The 20,454-nt window shown below is 45.9% G+C and overlaps 1 protein-coding gene across 2 annotated transcripts in view; it reads right to left on the reverse strand.

Moving 5' to 3' along the window:
• Positions 1-1,040: 1,040 nt before the first annotated feature.
• Positions 1,041-20,454, reverse strand: part of SLC25A20 (solute carrier family 25 member 20) — a 40,330-nt gene continuing 20,916 nt past the window's right edge. For both annotated transcript variants that reach the window (XM_012467676.2, XM_012467677.3), the window contains exons 5-9: positions 6,266-6,383; positions 3,695-3,767; positions 3,231-3,340; positions 2,615-2,739; positions 1,041-1,875 (exon numbers count right to left, since the gene is read on the reverse strand). In XM_012467676.2, coding sequence (XP_012323099.1) covers positions 1,813-1,875; positions 2,615-2,739; positions 3,231-3,340; positions 3,695-3,767; positions 6,266-6,383 — 489 coding nt within the window. In that variant the 3' untranslated portion in view covers positions 1,041-1,812. The remainder of the gene's footprint in view (positions 1,876-2,614; positions 2,740-3,230; positions 3,341-3,694; positions 3,768-6,265; positions 6,384-20,454) is intronic.

Here is a 20,454-nt window from a genome sequence, read left to right on the forward strand (position 1 = left end):
CCTCCCAAAGTGCTGGGATTACAGGTATAAAACACTGCACCTGGCTTCATTCTTTTAATTTTTTAAAAATTAAAAATTTTGCATAGAGACAGAGTCTTACTATGTTGCCCAGGCTGGTCTTGAACTCCTGGACTCAAGTGATCCTCCTTCCTTGACTTCCCAAAGTGTTGGGATTACAAGTGTGGCATGATCCACTGCGCCCAGCTTTTCTTTTCTTTTTTTTTTTTTTAACAGTTCAAAACTAGAGACAGAGAGATGGTTCTAAAGCCAAAGTCCAAGGGTCTCTGTGCAGCTGCAGTGAGACAGGAAGTGCCAGTGGAACTGTAACTGTGACCACCAAATGGGACAATGTCAGAAAAGCCCAGCTCCAGTAGCTTCAGCAAGCTCTCCTCAACCAGAAAGTAACAGCCTAGCTTATGACTCTCCAACTCCCTCACCTTTTCTGGACACAACTGGATATCATCATTTACCTGATTAGTAAAGTCAAGCTAGCTACCTCAGGTCACACAGCAACTCATGAAAACCCAGGATTGCTTTTGTCCTTTTAGAACAATTGACTCAAAAAAAAAAAAAGAAAGAAAGAAAGAAAAAGAAAAGAAAGACCAACCTGGCCATCATGGTGAAACCCTATCTTTATTAAAAAAATTAATAATAATTAAAAAAAAAGAAAAAGAAAAGAAAATAGAACAATTGACTCTCCATCTGTTAGCTCAGACACCCATGGAGCTCAGGGCAGAGAGGGGAATAAATGAGCAGGTTGGACCTTGGTGGGGCCTGCATGCCAGGCTTGCACTGAGGCCTGTGTGAACAATTACCAATCAAGTCACACCACCCCACCCATCCTCCCTAGAGTAGCTGGAGCTGGGGCAGCCAGAGAAGGCAGAGCCAGCCAAAACTTCCTCCTCCTCCACCTCTTCCTGTTGGATCCCCAGCCTAAGGCTCCCAGGGAAGGATACTGGATCCTTGAAAGCCTCCACCAAGGCCACAGTCTGCCTACTAAACTGTCCTAGAATCAAAAGAAGAAAATATAACACAATGCAAAAATTAGAAACAACATTTATTGTTTCTCATTAAAATAGGGAGCGCTCATGAGAAAAGAGTGTACAAAAAGAGCCTTCCTACACACCGCGCTTTCTCACTTATCCCAGCAGACTGGGACTCTCCTCACTGTGTAGGAGGGAAGTTCTCCACCTGCTCCCAGAAAATTACACTACTCTAGTTTTACTTTTGATTACTTGCATGCGTTAAAAAAAAAATCAAAATCCAACAGTTAACAGTCTATCTCCTCCTAGCCATATATGCCCAGTCCACTTGGACACAGATGTGGGCCTCAAGTCCATATCCACACGTGTAGCCCAGGATTAGATGGCACCCTGGAAATCAAGTGAGTGTTCCTGGCTAGGGACTGAAGATCTCAGCTGGTGAGCTGGTTGAAAACATGCACAGTGCCTCCAGTGAGAACCTGAGATTATCTCTTTAATGAGGAATACTTTGAGTATGGTAGGACCAGCAGAAAACTGGTAACCACCATTCTTGCCACAGGTAGTATCTGGTCCAGAAACTACTTGTTCCATCTCCAAACCCTCTTAAGATCCCTTAAATTGACAAGAATAAATTCAAGTTTCAAAATGGCACACTAAGTTATACAAAGTACAGGACGTCATTAAGGCAACGGTCTCACCAAGTCCAAGCACAGGGCTCTGATCCCACCGTCCCCCTCCCCTTGCCCTCCAAGACTGGTTAGTTCTGCCCACTACTCCTCCTCCTCAGCGACAGCTTCCAGCATTCAGAAGCCTTGAGCAGCCTTCAGTTTCACAAGTTGGGGATGGCCCAATTAAGGAACTTCATAGCAACTTCAAAGCCAAGGAAACAGGCCTGAGAAAGGGTTGGGAGGAAGAAAAAAGCCAGCAGGAATGACTATTCATAGGCTATTCAAAGCACTATGCTTTGCTGGCCCTGTCAGGACCAGAGCCCCTCCCTAACCCCACATCCATGCCACGTCAAGGATGCAAGCTCTGCTCTCTCATTCCTAAGAGGAGAACAAAATGTATATCCCACAACTCCCCACTTCTTTTTTTTTCTTCTTCTTTTTTTGAGACAGAGTTTTGCTCTTGTCACCAAGGTTGGAGTGCAATGGCACAATCTCGGCTCACTGCAACCTCCACCTCCTGGGTTCAAGCAATTCTCCTGCCTCAGCCTCCTGAGCAGCTGGAATTACAGGAGCCCACCACCATGCCCAGCTAATTTTTGTATTTTTAGTAGAGACAGGGTTTCCCCGTGTTGGCCAGGCTGGTGTCGAACTCCTGACCTCAGGTGATCCACCCATCTCAGTCTCCTGAAGTGCTGGGATTACAGGCGTGAGCCACCGAGCCTGGCCTCACAACTGCCCACTTCTAATGGCCAGGTCAGGAAATCAAAGCCCCACCTCAGAGATCCCCAAAGGCAAATCCTCCTGACAGCTTCAGGAAAGGGAGTAAATAAGGAATGCTCTGGCTAAAGATAGGGCTTTGGGAAAACTGAGTCCCTAGTCCTATCCCAGGAACAAGCAAAAGTCAGCCCACATGCACCCTGCTCTGAGACCCCAAGGGAAAGCACAGCCCTGACAGCTACTCACCGCATTGGCTGGGAAGGCTCGGATCATCACTGCATTGAACCCTTTGTACAAGGATGTGACTCCTTCATCCCGGATCAGCTCCCGCAGCACATCTCTGAAACCATTAGGATATTTCCCAGGAGGTGCTGTGGGGCAGAACCCAATTTCCAAGTCTTCAGGAAGTTTTCTGATTTGACTATGACAATCCACATGAGGAGAAACTAGTAGTTAAGTCTTCCTGAAGGGTCAGGACTAGCACAGGGGAAAGCACACCTTGCAGGTCATCTGGGACCCGTCCATAGACAATAGTTCACCTTGGGACAAATGCACAAGTGCCTGAATTACTTCTGCCAAAGGAGTAGAAAAGAGGGAAGAAGAATGAAACAACCCTCCTGTTCATGTTGGGGAGGGAGAGTGGACTTCACATCTTACCACACTTACCTTGTGTTTAGGCTGTCATGAAAATTAGTCTAGGGCTCCTAGAATGCAAATAACTGTGAGGTGGAATGTTGGTCAGGCAGGTGCTGGGTACTGCCATGGAGAGTGAGTTTCCTAGGGCCTTATGAACTTTGTACCCCAGGATTAGCCAGTGCTGGGACCCACTCTGCCCCCATCCACCCCACTACCTTCCACTCACCAGTCTGGAATCGAGACTTGAGCACATCTGGGGGGATTGCCACAGCCCAATTGAAGATCCCTGCAATGCCCCCAGCCACCAAGATCCGAGGAGCACTGAGCTCACTGACCCTGTATAACACCAACCACAGCCCTAGTTAGACAAAGGCTGTGAGAGTGGCACTCAGACTATCCTTCCTGTGGCAGACAGGGCAGTTACAGAGAGGCAGAAACTGGATGACGGAGAAGAGGTACGAGGCCAGTGCTGCTGGCACTCCTTGGAGGAGGTTTCATGCACCTGTTTCAAATATTTGCTCCACTGGCTGAGGCACAGAGTAAGAAGAGCTAGCTGGACCTCAGCAGCCACAAGAGGAAAGCAGACATGAAGCCAAGAACATGTCCTACTTCTGCTTTCAGACTCACCCACGGGAGAGGGCAACACATCCATGACTGGGGAAAGTGGCTTCCAAGTTCTGTTCTCCTCACCTCTTTCCCTCTGGAGTGAAGATATTTTTCAGCCATTCATATGTCATGAAATACATTCCACTAGCTGGGACATCTGTTAGTGGCAAGAAAGAAGTGAATTAAAGTACATAAACTCTTCGCCAGGCATGGTGGCTGACACTGGTAATCTCAGCACTTTAGGAGGCTGAGGCAGGAGGACTGCTTAAGGCCAGGAGGTCCATGGCCAGCCTGAATTATTAGTAAAATTGTTTTTTAATTGGGTGACCATATTTGGCTCAATTTATTTGCTTTTTAAACATTAGCCTATGGTAGTAATTTATGTGACTAAAAAAGTATCAGAAAGAAAAACAATGCCAGACGTGGTGGCTCATGCCTGTAATTCCAACACTTTGGGAGGCTGAGGCAGGTAGATCACCTGAGGCCAGGAATTTGAGACCAGCCTGGCCAATATGGCAAAAGCAACATCTCTACTAAAAATACAAAAATTAGCCAGGCCTGGTGGCACATGCCTGTAATCCCAGCTACTCAGGATGCTGAAGCACAGGAATCGCTTGAACCCATCACTGTGGAGGTTGCAGTGAGCCAAGATTGCACCACTGCACTCTTGCCTGGGCAACAAAGCAAGACTCTGTCTCAAAAAAAAGAAAAAAGGAAAAAAATCCCTGCAGATGTTTTTTCTTTTAAAAATAGGATTATTCTTATTTTAATAGAGACAGGGTATCACTATTTTGCCCAGGCTGGTCTCAAACTCCTGGGCTTAAGTGATCCTCTCACCTCAGCCTCCCAAAGTGCTGGGATTACAAGTATGAGCCACCACACCTGGCCCCCACAGATTTCTTGAATGCAGAAAAGTGAAGCTTGGCACTAGACCCTTCAGGGATTCCTGAGAAGTTCCTCAGCAGCCACATCCTATTTGCAATAATCACTTTGCAGCTATGAGATGCTGCTTTGGGCCAAGCACTGGTGTGAGTATAAACACACATGATTTGTTCTCTATGCAGTAAAAAGAAAAAAAAAACACACACACATGATATAATTTCATTAACGTTCTCTTGGCTGGGCTTGGTGGCTCATGCCTGTAATCCCAACACTTTGGGAGGCCAAGGCAGGTGGATCACCTGAGGTCAGAAGTTTGAGAACAGCCTGGCCAACATGGTGAAACCTCATCTCTACTAAAAGCACAAAAATTAGGCAGGCATGGTGGTATGCACCTGTAACCCCAGCTATTCAAGAGGCTGAGGCAGGAGAGTCACTTGAACACAGGAAGTGGAGGTTGCAGTGAGCCAAGATTGTGCCACTGCACTCCAGCCTGGGTGACAGAGCAAGATTGTCTCAAATAATAATAATAATAATGAGGCTGGGCATGGTGGCTCACACATGTAATTCCAGCACTTTGGGAGGTTGAGGTGGGTGGATCACCTAAGGTCAGGAGTTTGAGACCACCCTGGCCAATATGGTGAAACCCTGTCTCTACCAAAAATACAAAAATTAGCTGGGCATGGTGGTATGTGCCTGTAATCCCAGCTACTTGGGAGGCTGACACAGAAGAATTGCTTGAAACTGGCAGGCAGAGGTTGCATTGAGCAAAAATCACACCATTGCACTCCAGCCTGGGCAACAAGAGTGAAACTTTGTCTCAAAAAATAAAATAGGCCAGGCGTGGTGGCTCACGCCTATTATCCCAGCACTTTGGGAGGCCAAGGCGTACGGATCACCTGAGGTCAGGAGTTCGAGACCAGCCTGGTCAATATGGTAAAACCTCGTCTCTACTAAAAATATAAAAAATTAGCTGGGTGTGGTGGCACACGCCTGTAGTCCCAGCTACTTGGGAAGCTGAGGCAGAAGAATTGCTTGAACCTGGGAGGCAGAGGTTGCAGTAAGCCGAGATCACACCACTGCACTCCAGCCTGGGTGACAGTGAGACTCTGTCTCAAAAAAAAAAAAAAAAATAGACAGGCATAGTGGTGCACGCCTGTAGTCCCAGCTACTCGGGAGGCTGAGGCAGAAGAATTGCTTGAAACCAGGAGGCAGAGGCTGTAGTGAGCTGAGATTTTGCCACTGACTCTAGCCTGGGTGACAGAGGGAGACTCCATCTCAAAAAATAAAATAAAAATAAGTAAATAAATAAATAAGGTTCTCTCTCACAGTTATAACCACAGTTAGTATATCTGGCCTTCCTCTAACCTGCCATCTCAGGACAAGAGGGAGACTGTCTCTGCCTTTCCTACTGCCACTAAAACAGGACATATCCCTCAAAACCAGAGAGATCCCCACTGTCTCCAAGTCACTCTTTCTTCCCACTCCTCCCTCCAGCGATGATTTCTATCTACCTGCCACTCCCCTCCAACCGTAAGTGCCATCACTTCTACCCCTGCAGACACTTGGGAAGGTTGGAAGGTCCACTCATCCTAATCTCTGTCCATGCTGACCAGAGTGAGACTGCCTAAAACCAGGATGCTCACTGCCAGTATTGTCAGAGAAGTGACATGCACGGTACCGAGGCTAATCTGGCAATCTGGGCAAGACCCTCTGTAGCAGACCCACCTCAGGTAACCTCCCCAGGTAACCTCAAGTGGAGGCCTCAAAGGTTACCTCGCATAAGGGTAAGCACAGTCCCTTTGTAGATGCCTCGAATCCCAAACTCCTGGTACAGCTTCTTTGCACAGTCCAAGGTACCAGTGTACTTGGTTTCCCCTGAAGAAGCCTGAATCTGGGAGGGAGGAGAGGATCATCAAGTCAGAAGAAACATCAGAGTCACAGACCCAGCAGGTTACAGGAGACTACAAAGTACCTGTGGCCATTACGTGTTAGAGCAATGAAAAACTTCACTGTCAAATTGATAAATATCTGGAATGTGTGATCTTGGGGCAGGCACTATGAAATAAGGGTAGGTGAAAATATCAGAAAATATTCACATGTTGACTAGAAATAAAACCAACAGAAAACTTGAAAAATAAGTTGAGGAGGCCAGGTGTGGCAGCTTATGCCTGTAATCCCAGCACTTTGGGAGGCCCAGGCAGGTGGATCACCTGAGGTCAGGAGTTCAAAACCAGCCTGGCTAACATGGTGAAAACCCTTCTCTACTAAAAACACAAAATTTATCTCAGCATGGTGGTGGGCACCTGTAGTCCCAGCTGCTCAGGAGGCTGAGGCAGGAGAATCGCCTGAACTTGGGAGGCAGAGGTTGCAGTTAGCCAACATTGTACCACTGCACTCCGGCCTAAGCAACAGAGTGAGACTCTGTCTCAAAATTAAAAATAAAATAAAATAAAATAAAAAATAAGTTGAGGAAATCTGTCAAACACAATAAAGCTATTTGGTAGGGGTAAAAGGGAAGTGAAAAATACTTTAGTCATTCATTTATTCCTTCAACAAATATCCCTTAAAGACCAACTGCATCCCAGGCCTACCTGGTCATGAGGCTTGGTTAAGAAAAGGTGAATAGAAAAGTTCACTCAGAGCTCTAAGTGCCCAAACAGGGGTCCCGTACAGACAGGGATCCTATGCAAAGCTGGAGGAGGGCCAAGGAGAGGATCCTACTCTGCCCCTGAGAGCCAAGAGTCTGAGGGTAGGCAGGGGTGATCCCAGGAAAGATCTGAAATAGCTCCATGCAGGATCCATACAGGAATCCCGCTTGTTCAGGGCCAAGAGGAGTCAGAACACACAAGAGCATCAACCAAACAATAATTAAAGCTGGAAGGAGAGTTCAGCTTTAACAATTCCAAAGAGAAACACTTACAAAGTAAATACATGAGCCAAACACCTTTCTTACATACCAGGATTAATTAGTTAAAAAATAATGGAAAAGGCCAGGCGCGGTGGCGCACGCCTGTAATCCCAGCACTTTGAGAGGCTGAGGCGGGTGGATCACAAGGTCAGGAATTCAAGACCAGCCTGACCAACATGGTAAAACCCTGTCTCTATTCAAAATATAAAAATTAGCTGGGTGTGGTGGCATGTGCCTATAATCCCAGCTACCCAGGAAGCTAAGGCAAAAGAATCACTTGAACCCAGGAGGCGGAGGTTGCAATGAGTCGAGATTGTGCCACTGCACTCCAGCTGGGCAAGAGACTCCATCTCAATAAATAAATAAATAAACAAATGAAAAGGATCCCATTCAAAATAGCAATAAGGGCCAGGCACAGTGGCTCACGCCTGTAATCCCAGAAATTTGGGAGGCAAAGGCAGGCGGATCACCTGAGGCCAGGACTTTGAGACCAGCCTGGCTAATATGGTGAGACCCCTGTCTCTACTAAAAATACAAAATTTAGTGCGGCCGGGCGCGGTGGCTCAAGCCTGTAATCCCAGCACTTTGGGAGGCCGAGGCGGGTGGATCACGAGGTCGAGAGATCGAGACCATCCTGGTCAACATTGTGAAACCCCGTCTCTACTAATACAAAAAAATTAGCTGGGCATGGTGGTGCGTGCCTGTAATCCCAGCTACTCAGGAGGCTGAGGCAGGAGAATTGCCTGAACCCAGGAGGCGGAGGTTGCGGTGAGCCGAGATCGCGCCATTGCACTCCAGCCTGGGTAACAAGAGCGAGACTCTGTCTCAAAAAAAAAAAAAAAAAAAAAAAAAAAAAAAATACAAAATTTAGCCGGGTGTGGTGGCAGGCACCTGTAATCCCAGCTACTCGGGAGGCTGAGGCAGGAAAATCACCTGAACCTGGAAGGCGGAGGCTGTAGTGAGCTGAGATCGTACCATTGTACTCCAGTCTGGGTAACAGAGTCAGACTCTATCTCAAAAAAAAAACAAAAAAAAAAACAGTAAAATATATGTGAATTAAGCAATAGACCTTGCATAAATAAAACTCTAAAATATCTAAGGATCATAAAGGAAGAAGTCAATAAAGAGTCCTAGCCGGGCGCGGTGGCTCACGCCTGTAATCCCAGCACTTTGGGAGGCCGAGGCGGATGGATCACGAGGTCAAGAGATCGAGACCATCCTGGTCAACATGGTAAAACCCCATCTCTACTAAAAAAAAATACAAAAAATTAGCTGGGCATGGTGGCGCGTGCCTGTAATCCCAGCTACTCAGGAGGCTGAGGCAGGAGAATTGCCTGAACCCGGGAGGCTGAGGCAGGAGAATTGCCTGAACCCAGGAGGCAGAGGTTGCGGTGAGCTGAGATCGCGCCATTGCACTCCAGCCTGGGTAACAAGAGCGAAACTCTGTCTCAGAAAAAAAAAAAAAAAGAAAGAGTCCTAATTCTAGTTGGGAAAAGTTTTCAATCAGAAAGATGTCCATTTTTCTAAAAATAACAAATTTAAGATAATGTCAATTGAGTATCAGTGGATTTTTTGGTATAACTTCCCCAAAGGATCTGGGCATGTGTGAACCTGGTATGTCTCAGAAACAGAAGGAAGGTCATGTGATCAGAGAATGCTAGAGCTGATTCACAGTGACCTGGGGGGCCTTGGAGGATTGAGTGTGGGAATAACATATTTACAGAATCCTATCATTGTTATATATATACAGACTGCAAAAAGGGAAACAAGTAAGGAGGCCCTCACAGTCATCCAGGACAGTGATGAAGGTGACCTAAAGCAGTATGACCGCAATGGAGATGGTGAGAAGCGGTGGATTTGGGATAATGTTGAAAGTCAGCATAACTGCTCAACAGATGGCATCTAAACACTGGGAAAAAAAAGAGGAATTTAGGAGGACTCCTGGGCTTTAAGCCTGAATAACTAGAAGGATACTACTGTCACCAACTGAGCCGGAAAATGCTGAGAGGTGGAAAATGCTGAGAGGAGGTACTAGGGAAGGAGTTCAGTTTTGTACATTGAGGCACCTATTAGCATCCACATAGAAACATTGCATAAACTAATGTAAAGTTTAGAAAAAGTCTGAGTTGAAGATATAAATTTTTTTGAGACAGAGTCTTGCTCTGTCACCAGACTGGAGTGCAGTAGCACAATCTCAGCTCACTGCAACCTCCACCTCCCAGATTCAAGCAATTCTCCTGCCTCCGCCTCCCAAGTAGCTGGGACTATAGGCACACGCCACCATGCCCAGCTAATTTTTATATTTTTAGTAGTGACGGGGTTTCACTATGTTGGCCAGGATGGTCTTGATCTCTGGACCTTGTGGTCCGCCTGCCTCGGCCTCCCAAAGTGCTGGGATTACAGGTGTGAACCACTGCACCCAGCCTGAGAAATAAATTTGAGTCATCAGCATATAAATGGTGTTTAAAAGTCATGAGACAAGGCTGGGTACAGTGGCTTACTCCCGTAATCTCAGCATTTTAGGAGGCTGAAGTGGGCAGATCACTTGATGCCAGAAGTTCCAGACCAGCCTGGTCAACTTGGCAAAACTCTGTTTCTAAAACAAAAAACAAAAAACAAACAAATTAGCTGGGTGTGGTGGTGTGTGCCTGTAGTCCCAGCTACTTGGGAGTCTGAGACACAAAAATCGCTTGAACCCAGGAGGCCTGGGTTACAGTGAGCTGAGATCGTGCCACTGCACTCCAGGCTGGGAGACAAAGCGAAACTCTGTCTCAAAAAAAAAAAAAAAGAAAAGAAAAAAAGAAAGAAAGAAAGAAAAGAAAGGTAACTATTAAGAACTGACCACTGAAGTATAAAAGTCACTAGTGACCTTGATAAAGCCACTTTCTTTGCAGTTGTGAGGCAAAAGCCAGATTGAAGCAGGTTTAACAATTAGAGAAAAGGAACTGGAAATGATGAGTAGTAAAAAACAGAAAACAGGCTGGATGTGGTGGCTCATGCCTGTAATCCCAGAATTTTGGGAGGCCAAGCTGGGTGGATCACCTAAGGTCAGGAGTTCAAGAACAGCCTGGCCAACAAGGCGAAACCTCATCTTTACTAAAAGTACAAATATTAACATGGCATGGTGACGCACACCTGTGTTCCCAGCTACTCGGGAGGCTGAGGCAGGAGAATCACTGGAACTCAGGAAGCAGAGGCTGCAGTGAGCCGAGATCATGCCACTGCATTCCAGCCTCAGTGACAGAGCAAGATTCCATCTCAAAAAAAAAAAAAGAAAAAGAAACAACTTTTTCAAAGAGTTATCATGTAAGAGGGAGGAAAGTCATGAAGCATAGAAATGTGTGTGGAAAAGACTAACATTTGTTTGATACAGGGTCCCACTCTGTTGCTCAGGCTGGAGTACAGTGGCATGATCTCTGTTCACTGCAGCATCCACCTCCCGTGGTCAAGCAATCCTCCCACCTCAGACTCCTGAGTAGCTGGGACTACAGGTGCACACCACCACACCTGGCTGGTTTTGTTTTTTTGAGACGGAGTTTCACTCTTTATGCCCAGGCTGGAGTGCAATAGCACAATCTCGACTCACCGCAACCTCCGCCTCCCGGGTTCAAGTGATTCTCCTGCCTCAGACTCCCAAGTAGCTCAGATTACAGGTGCCCGCCACTACACCCAGCTAATTTTTTGTATTTTTAGTAGAGATGGAGTTTCACCATGTTGGCCAGGCTGGTCTTAAATGCCTGACCTTAGATCATCCACCTGCTTCTGCCTCCCAAAGTTCTGGGATTACAGGTGTAATCCCACCACACCCGGCCCATATCTGGCTGTTTGTATTTTTTTGTAGAGATGGGGGTTTCACCATGCTGCCCAGGCTGGTCTCGAACTCCTGGACTCAGGTGATCTGTACACTTCAGCTTCTAAAAGTGCTGAGATGATAGGCGTGAGCCATCAGACGAAGTCTGTATTTTTAAGATGAAAAATGCAAGCATGTTTATGCCTTTATTCCCAACAAGAATGATCGAGTAGAGGGCAAAAAACTGATGTAGCCATGTCTGTGGCTAGGCAAGAGGGGATGGGATCCAGTGCATAAAGAGGCCTGGGGTCAAGCAGAAGCATGGGCCATTCTTGGTAGAAGCAAGCAGGATGCCTACGGATGCAGCAGCAGGTAGGTATGTGGAGGCAGCAGAAGGCATCTGGTGAAGTCCTCTTCTGATGGTTTCTGTTTTCTCAGTGAAGTCAGAAACCAGATCATCTACTGAGAAGGTGGGGGTTTGAGAAGAGGTGAGGTATGAAGTAGTTACACAGCAGAGTAGGGGGGTGCAAGAGAAGAGCAGGGATAGGCAAATGTCTGATGTAGGAGTAGAAAAGGACTTCAGACAAAATGGAAGAAGTCATAAGGGAAAAGAGTGATGGACAAAGCTATTGAACACAAACATTTCCTAGGTCGAAATCAATAGACAGACTTCTACTTCTGGGAATATGGAGTAGATGTACTTTTCCTTATTTCTGCAGCTAAGTACAACAACAACAACAAAAAAAACTTAAGATGTTATACTTAGAATAAACATATGAAGAGTCCGAAAATTTGGACAGAAGGCAGCAGAGAAACCTTGGAACTTGAGGAGTGAGATAGTGATGAGTTCCTTGGGTTTTCCTTTTACCCAGTATATGTCAGCTGAAGAAGCTGACAATCCAAAAATATCAAACAGTACAAACCAAAAAGAAGGCCCAACAAAAGCATGCATTCTCTACAAAATGGACCAGGAAAGGGACAGCCATAGAAAGAAAACTTTTAGACACTAAACACTCTACTCCAGCCAAACACCACTTAAAAAGCTGCGACCCACCCACACCAGCAAAGACCAAGTAGGAAGCCTAGACTTTCATCTTCATGGGATTGTAATGAAGTACCCAACATGTTACCAGCATGGAGTCAGAGAAAGCCAAGTAAGAAATCAGGGTAAGGGCCATAGCTAAGGCCTTGTGCGGCCCTGTACCCTTCTCTGAAAAAATAAATTAAGGGCGGGTGCAGTGGTTCATGCCTGTAATCCCAGCACTTTGGGAGGCCAAGGTGGGCAGATCATGAGGTCAAGAGATCGAGACCATCCTGGCCAACATGCTGAAACCCAGCCTCTACTAAAAATACAAAAATTAGCTGGGCATGATGGTGTGTGCCTGTAGTCCCAACTACTCCGGAGGCTGAGGCAGGAAGAATCGCTTGAACCTGGGAGGCAGAGGTTGCAGTGAGCCGAGATCACACCACTGCACTCCACCCTGGCGACAGAGCGAGACTCTGTCTCAAAATTTAAAAATTAATTAATTATTTTAAAAAAGGAATTCGAACTTGCATCCCTGACAGCTTGTGCCAGCACCCTGCCACGCTAGAGTGCTAGTGGAGACACTGGAACTCCCACACTTACCCAGCAATAAAAAGGAGCACCCATTGTCAGGTGTCAACAGAGGCCAAGTAGGAACCTTGATTTCTACCTCCACCTAGCAGTAAAGGGACTGCATCCTTCCCTTCCCTGCTGGAGTAGTATCAGAGAAACCCCCACTCAATATCTAACTATCCAGGTTGCAACTGAAAAATCACTTGTCATATTCAAAACAAGGAGGACCTCAAACTGAAAGAAAAAAGACTAGCAATATTTGCCAATACCAAGATACCAGAGATGTTAGAATTATCTGACAAAGATTTTAAAGCAGGCATGATAAAAATCCTTCAATGAACATGCTTAAAATTTTTATTTATTTAATTTATTAATTTATTTATTTTTGAGATGGAGTTTCGCTCTCGTTGCCCAGGCTGGAGTGCAATGGCACCATCTTGGCTCACCGCAACCTCCAACTCCCGAGTTCAAGCAATTCTCCTGCCTCAACCTCCTGAGTAGCTGGGATTACAGGCATGTACCACCACACCCAGCTAATTTTGTGTTTTTAGTAGAGACAGGGTTTCTCCATGTTGGTCAGGCTGATCTCAAACTCCCAATCTCAGGTGATCCGCCCACCTCGGCCTCCCAAAGTGCTGGGATTACAGGCATGAGCCACCGTGCCCAGCCGAAAAAAAATTTTTTAATAGGCCAGGTACAGTGGCTAATGGCTATAAATCCTAGCATTCCGGGAGGTTGAGGTGAGAGGATCATTTGATCCCAAGAGTTGGAAACAAGACAGGGCAATAAAGCGAGGTCCCGTTTCTACAAAAAAAAAAAGGTAGGCATGCCTGGTGATAACCTGTAGTCTCAGGTAATAAGGAGTCTGAGGCAGGAAGATCATTTGAGCCCAACAGTTTGAGGATTCAGTGAGCCATTTTCAAACCACTACACTCCAGCCTAGGCAACAGGGTGAGATCCTATCTCTAGAAAATGGAGAAAGAAGAAAAGAAGCCAGGCATGGTGGCTCATATCTGTAATTCCAGCACTTGGGGAGGCCAAGGTGGGCAGATTGCTTGGTCCCAGGAGTTTGAGACCAGCCTGGGTAACATAGGAAGACCCTATCTCTACAAAACACTAAAAAATTAGCCAGGTATGGTGATACATGTCTGTAGTACCAGCTACTCAGAGGCTAGGTGAAAGGATCTCTTGAGCCTGAAAGGTCAAGGCTACAGAAGCTGTGATCATGCCACTGCACTTCAGCCTGGGCATTGTCGCAAAAAAAAGGAAAAAGGCCAGGTGTGGTGGCTCACGCCTGTAATCCCAGCACTTTGGGAGACCAAGGAGGGAGGATCACCTGAGGTTGGGAGGTTGAGACCAGCCTGGTCAACATGGTGAAACCCAGTATCTACCAAAAAATACAAAAATTAGCCAGGGGTGATGGCATGCACCTGTAGTCCCAGGTACTTGGGAGGCTGAAGCAGGAGAATCTCTTGAACCCAGGAGACGGAGGTTGCAGTGAGCCAAGATCGCATGGCTGCACTCCAGCCTGAGCAACAGAGTAGACCCTATCTCAAATTTAAAAAAAAATTTTTTTAAATAAAACTGTCCTATTTGCAAACAATATGATTGTCTATGTGGGATATCCCAAGGAATCTTTAAAAAGAAAATCACAGAACAAATAAGGAAGTTCAGGAAGGTTGTAGGATACAAGATTATGTAAAAATCAATCATGTTTCCTAAACTAGCAATGAACATGTGGACAACCAAACAAAATTATAATATCATTTATAAGACCATTTTTTTTATTTTTAATTTTTTTTTTTACTATAATACCATTTTATAAGGCAAACAGAAAAAGAAACACTTAGGTGTAAATCACTTAGGTGTAAATGTAAGAAAACCTGTACAGGGCTTATGTGCTGAAAACTACACAATGTTGATAAAACAAATCAGATTTCTTTTTTCTTTTTTTTGAGACAGTATCTCAACTTTGTCACCCCCTGGGTTCAAGCAATCTTCCTGCCTCAGCCCATCAAGTAGCTGGGACTACAGGCATGCATCATTATGCCCAGCTCTTTTTTTTTTTTTTCTTTTTGAGACAGAGTCTCAGTCTGTTGCCCAGGCTGGCACGTAGTGGCATGATCTTGGCTCACTGCAACCTCTGCTTCCCAGGTTCAAGCAAATCTCCTGCTCAGCCTCCCCAATAGATGGGACTACAGGCGCATGCCACCACACCCGACGAACTTTTTGTATTTTTAGTAGAGATGGAGTTTCACCATGTTAGACAGGATGGTCTTTATCTCCTGACCTCACGATAGGCCCACCTTGGCCTCCCAAAGTGCTGGGATTACAAGGCATGAGCCACCACATCTGGTAACTTTTTTTTTTTTTTTAAGATGTGGTTTTGCTGTATTGTCCAGGCTGATCTCAAACACCTGAGCTCAAGCAATCCTCCTGCCTTGGCCTCCCAAAGTGCTAGGATGATAGGTCAACAAGCTTGGCTAGAAATCGTATTCTTTTTTTTTTTTTTTGAGATGGGATATCACTCTACTATCACCCAGGCTGTAGTGCAGTGGCACAATCTCGGCTCTCAGCTCACTGCAACCTCTGCCCACAGGTTCAAGTGATTCTCGTGCCTCAGCCACCAGAGTAGCTGGGATTACAGACCTGTGCCACCACGTGTGGCTAATTTGTGTATTTTTATTAGAGACAAGGTTTTGCCATGTTGGCCAGGCTGGTCTCGAACTCATGGCCTCATACGATCCACCTGCCTCAGTTTCCCAAAATGCTGGGATTACAGGCGTGAGCCACCATGCCCGGCCAGAAATCAGAATTTTAAATAAATGGAATAAATCTGATTTTAAAATCAGATTTTTAAATAAATAAATTCTCCATTCTTCCTGGATTGGAGGATTCAAAATAATAAAGGTGTCAATTCTGCCCAAATTGATCTATACATTTAACATAATTCCTATCAAAATCTCAGCAAGATTTTTAAATTATCCTACAATGTATGTGGAAAGACAAGGGAGTAGAAAATTGTTCCAGGAGGCTAGAACAATTTTTCTTTCTTTCTTTCTTTTTTTTTTAATAGAGATGGGATTTCACCATGTTGGCCAGGATGGTCTCGATCTCTTGACCTCGTGATCCGCCCGCCTCGGCTTCCCAAAGTGCTGGGATTACAAGCATGAGCCACCGCGATCGGCTCAACAATTTTTTTTCAAGAGTCAAGTGGGAGGAATAAGTCTGTTGAATTTCAAGGTTTATTATATATGGCTATAGTAATCAAGACTGTGTGGTATTGGTGAAGAGATAGACATATAGATCAATGGAGTAGAATAGAGAAACAAGGCCAGGCGCAGTGGCTCACGCCTGTAATCCCAGCACTTTGGAAGGCCAACGCAGGCAGATCGCCAGAGGTTGGGAGTTCGAGACCAGCCTGACCAACATGGAGAAACCCCATCTCTACTAAAAATACAAAATTAGCCAGGCGTGGTGGTGCATGTCTATAATCCCAGCTATTTGGGAGGCTGAGGCAGGAGAATCACTTGAACCTGGGAGGCAGAGGTTGCAGTAAGTCAAGATCACACCATTGCACTCCAGCCTGGGCAACAAGAGTGAAACTCTGTCTCAAAAAAAAAAGAGAGAGAAACAGATCACACAAAAAGGCCCAATTGATTTGTTGTGTTTTTTTCCATCATCCAGGCTTTAGTGCAATAGCGCAATCACGGCTCACTGCAGCCTCAACTTCCCAGGCTGAACCTCACTCTTCAGGGCCCTCAAGTAGCTGGGACACAGGTGCATACCAGCATGCCAAGCTAATATTTTTTATTTATTTTTATTATTTTTATTTTTTTGAGATGGAGTCTCACTCTGTTGCCCAGGCTGCAGTGGCGCGATCTCAGCTCACTGCAATCTTCACTTCCCGGGTTCAAGCAATTCTCCCGCCTCAACCTCCCGAGTAGCTGGGACTGCAGGCATGTGCCACCATGCCTGGCTAATTTTTTGTATGTTTAGCAGAGACAGGGTTTCATCATGTTGGCCAGGATGGTCTCAATCTCTTGACCTCATGATCCGCCCACCTCAGTCTCCCAAAGTGCTGGGATTACAGGTGTGAGCCACCATGCCCAGCCTGTTTTTTATTATTTTTTTTTAAGAGATGGGATTTTGCCATGCTGCGCAAGCTGGTCTCAAACTCCTGGGCTCAAGCAGTCCACCACCTTCGATTTTGAAAAGTACTGGGATTACAGGTGTGAGCCACTATGCCTGGCCTGCCCAATAATTTTTATTTTTATTTTTTTGAGACAGAGTACTACGCTGTCACCCAGGCTGGAGTGCACTGGCACAGTCTTGGCTGACTTTCGTATTTTGGGCTAATTTTGTATTTTTAGTAGAGATAGGGTTTCACCACGTTGGCCAGGATAGTCTCAAATTCCTGACCTCAAGTGATCCACCTGTCTTGGCCTCCCAAAGTGCTGGGATTACAGGTGTGAGCCACTGTGCCCAGCCCCTAGTTGATTTTTTAAAAGGTACAAACACAATTCAGTAGAATGACGACAATTTTTTCAACAAATGATACAAGTGGACATCAAAGGTAAAAGAAAAAAAAAGAATTATGTTCTAATTCTCATATATTATACAAAAATTGGCCAGGCATGGTGGCTCACACTTGTAATCCCAGCACTTTGGAAGGCCAAGACAAGAAGACTGCTTGAGCCAAGGAGTTCACCATTAGTCTGAGCAACATGGCAAGACCTCATCTTTACAAAAAAATGTGTTTAATTAGCTGTTTGTAGTAGCACATACCTGTAGTCCCAGCTACTTAGGAGACTGAGGCAGAAGGACTATTTGAGCCCAGATGCTGAGGCTGCAGAGAGCCATGATTTTACCACCACACTTCAGCCTGGGCAATAGAGTAAGACTTTGTCTCAAAAACAAACAAAAAAATTAACTCAAATGGGGTCACAGACTTGAATGTAAAACATAAAATGATAAATAAAACCCATAGAAGGCTGGATGCGGTGGCTCATGTCTGCAATCCCAGCACTCTGGGAGGCTGAGACAGGCGGGTCACCTGAGGTCAGGGATTGGAGACCAGCCTGACCAACATGGTGAAACCCCATCTCTACTAAAAATAAAAAAACTAGCTGGGCTTGGTGATGTGTGCCTGTAATCCCAGCTACTCAGGAGGCTGAGGCAAGAGAATCACTTGAATCTGGGAGGCAGAGGTTGCAGTGGGCCAAGATCACACCACTGCCCTCCAGCCTGGGCAAGAGATCAAGACTCCGTCTCAAAAAAAAAATAAAATAGGCCAGGCATGGTGGCTAATGCCTGTAGTCCTAGCATTTTGGGAGGCCGAGGCAGGTGGATCGCTTGAGGCCAGGAATTGAAGACCAGCCTGGCCAACGTGGAGAAATCAAGTCTCTACTGAAAAAAACAAAAATCAGCTGGGCATGGTGGTGTGTGCCTGTAATCCCAGCTACTCGGGTGCCTGAAGCAGCAGAACCGCATGAACCCAGGAGGCGGAGGCTACAGTGAGCAGAGATCATGCCACTGTACTTCAGCCTGGGTGAAGAAGTGAGGCAATGCCTCAAATAAATAAATAAAATAAAATAAAATTTGTAGGGAAAAAAAAGAAAATCTTCAGGATCTAGGATTAAGTAAAGAATTCTTAGACTTAGGGCAGGTGCAGTGGCTCACGCCTGTAATCCCAGCACCTTGGGAGGCCGAGGTGGGTGGATCACCTGAGGTCAGGAGTTCGAGACCAGCCTGGCCAACATGGTGAAACCTTGTCTCTATCAAAAATACAAAAATTAGGCCGGGCATGGTGGCTCACACCTGTAATCCAAGCACTTTGGAGGCCAAGGCGGGCGGATCACCTGAGGTCGGGAGTTCAAGACCAGCCTGACCAACATAGTGAAACCCCGTCTTAAAAAAAAAAAAAATACAAAAATTAGCCAGGCATGGTAGCGCATGCCTGTAATCCCAGCTACTTGGGAAGCTGAGGCAGGAGAATCAGTTTAATCCGGGAGGGGGAGGTTTTGGTGAGCTAAGATCATGCCACTGCACTCCAGGCCTGGGTGAAAGAGCAAGACTCTGTCTCAAAATAAACAAATAAGTAAATAAAAATAAAAATTAACTCAGCATGAAGGAACACACCTATAGTCTCAGCTCCTTGGGAGGCTGAGGCAGGAGGATCCCTTGAGCCCAGATCGAGGTTGCATTATGCTATGATCACGCCACTGCACTCCAGTCTAGGCAACAGAGTGAGACCTCGTCTCAAAAACAAAAAACAAAAAAACCGAAACTAGAGAGACAGCTACAATAACACCCAACAATTGCATTCCTAGGCATTTTTCCCAGAGAAATGGAGAAATGAGACTTATTTTCTGACAAAAACCTCTGTGTACAAATATTTATAGCATCTTTATTCCTAATAAGCTCAAACTAGAAACAACACAGATGCTGTGAGGTGGAGGAATAAATTATGATAATCCATACCATGACTACTATCTAGTAATAAAAATGAATGCACTATTAATGTATGTGATAATCCAAATGGATCACTAGAAAATTATGCTGAAGGCCAGGCATGGTGGTGGCTCACGCCTGTAATCCCAGCACTTTGAGAGGCCAAGACAGGTGGATCACCTAAGGTCAGGAGTTCGAGACCAAGGTGGCCAACATGGTGAGACTCTCTCCCCGAGTCTCTACTAAAAGTACAAAAAGTAGCCAGGCTTGGTAGTGCACGCCTGTAATCTCAGTTATTTGGGAGACTGAGGAGGGAGGATCGCTTGAACCTGGGAGGCAGAGGCTGCAGTGAATTGAGATCGTGCCACTGCACTCCAGCCTCGGTGACAGAATGAGACTCCATCTCAAAAAACAAAAAAAATTCTCAGTTTGTTTATTTATTTATTTATTTAAATTTATTTTATGAGACAGAGTCTTGCTTTGTCGCCCAGGCTGGAGTACAATGACGCAATCTTGGCTCACTGCAACCTCTGTCTCCTGGGTTCGAGCAATTCTCGCGCCTCAGCCTCCTGAGTAGCTGGGATTACAGGCGTGCACCACCACACCCTGCGAATTTTTGTACTTTTAGTAGAGACAGGGTTTCTCCATGTTGGCCAAGCAGATCTCGAACTCCTGACCTCAGGTGATCTGCCCACCTCAGCCTCCCAAAGTGCTGGGATTACAGGTGTGAGCCACCATGCCGGGCCAATGCTGAGCTTAAAATCCAATCGATGCTGGGCATGATGGCTCATACTTGTAATCCCAGCACTTTGGGAGGCCAAGGCAGGCAGATTGCTTAAGCTCAGAAGTTTCAAGACCAGCCTGGGCAACAAGGTCAAACCCCATCTCTAAAAAAATAAACAAAACTAGCAGGGCATGGTGATGCACACCTGTAGTACCAAATACTCAGGAGCCTGAGGTAGGACGGCTTCAGCATGGGAGGCGGAGGTTCCAGTGCACTGAGTCCAGCCACTGCACTACAAAGACTGGGTGACAGAGAGCCAGACCCTGTCTCAAAAATAAAGAAAGAAATAAAAAAATTTAAAAAGCCAATCCAGGCCAGGGACAGTGGCTCATGCCTGGAATCCCACCACTCTGGGAGGCTGAGGCAGGCAGATCACCTGAGGTCAGGAGTTCGAGACCAGTCTGGTCAACACGATGAAACTCCATCTCTT

This window comes from Aotus nancymaae, unplaced genomic scaffold (assembly GCF_030222135.1).
Source record: "Aotus nancymaae isolate 86718 unplaced genomic scaffold, 86718_ANA_hifiasm-v0.15.2.pri h1tg000067l, whole genome shotgun sequence".
Classification (NCBI taxonomy): domain Eukaryota; kingdom Metazoa; phylum Chordata; class Mammalia; order Primates; family Aotidae; genus Aotus; species Aotus nancymaae.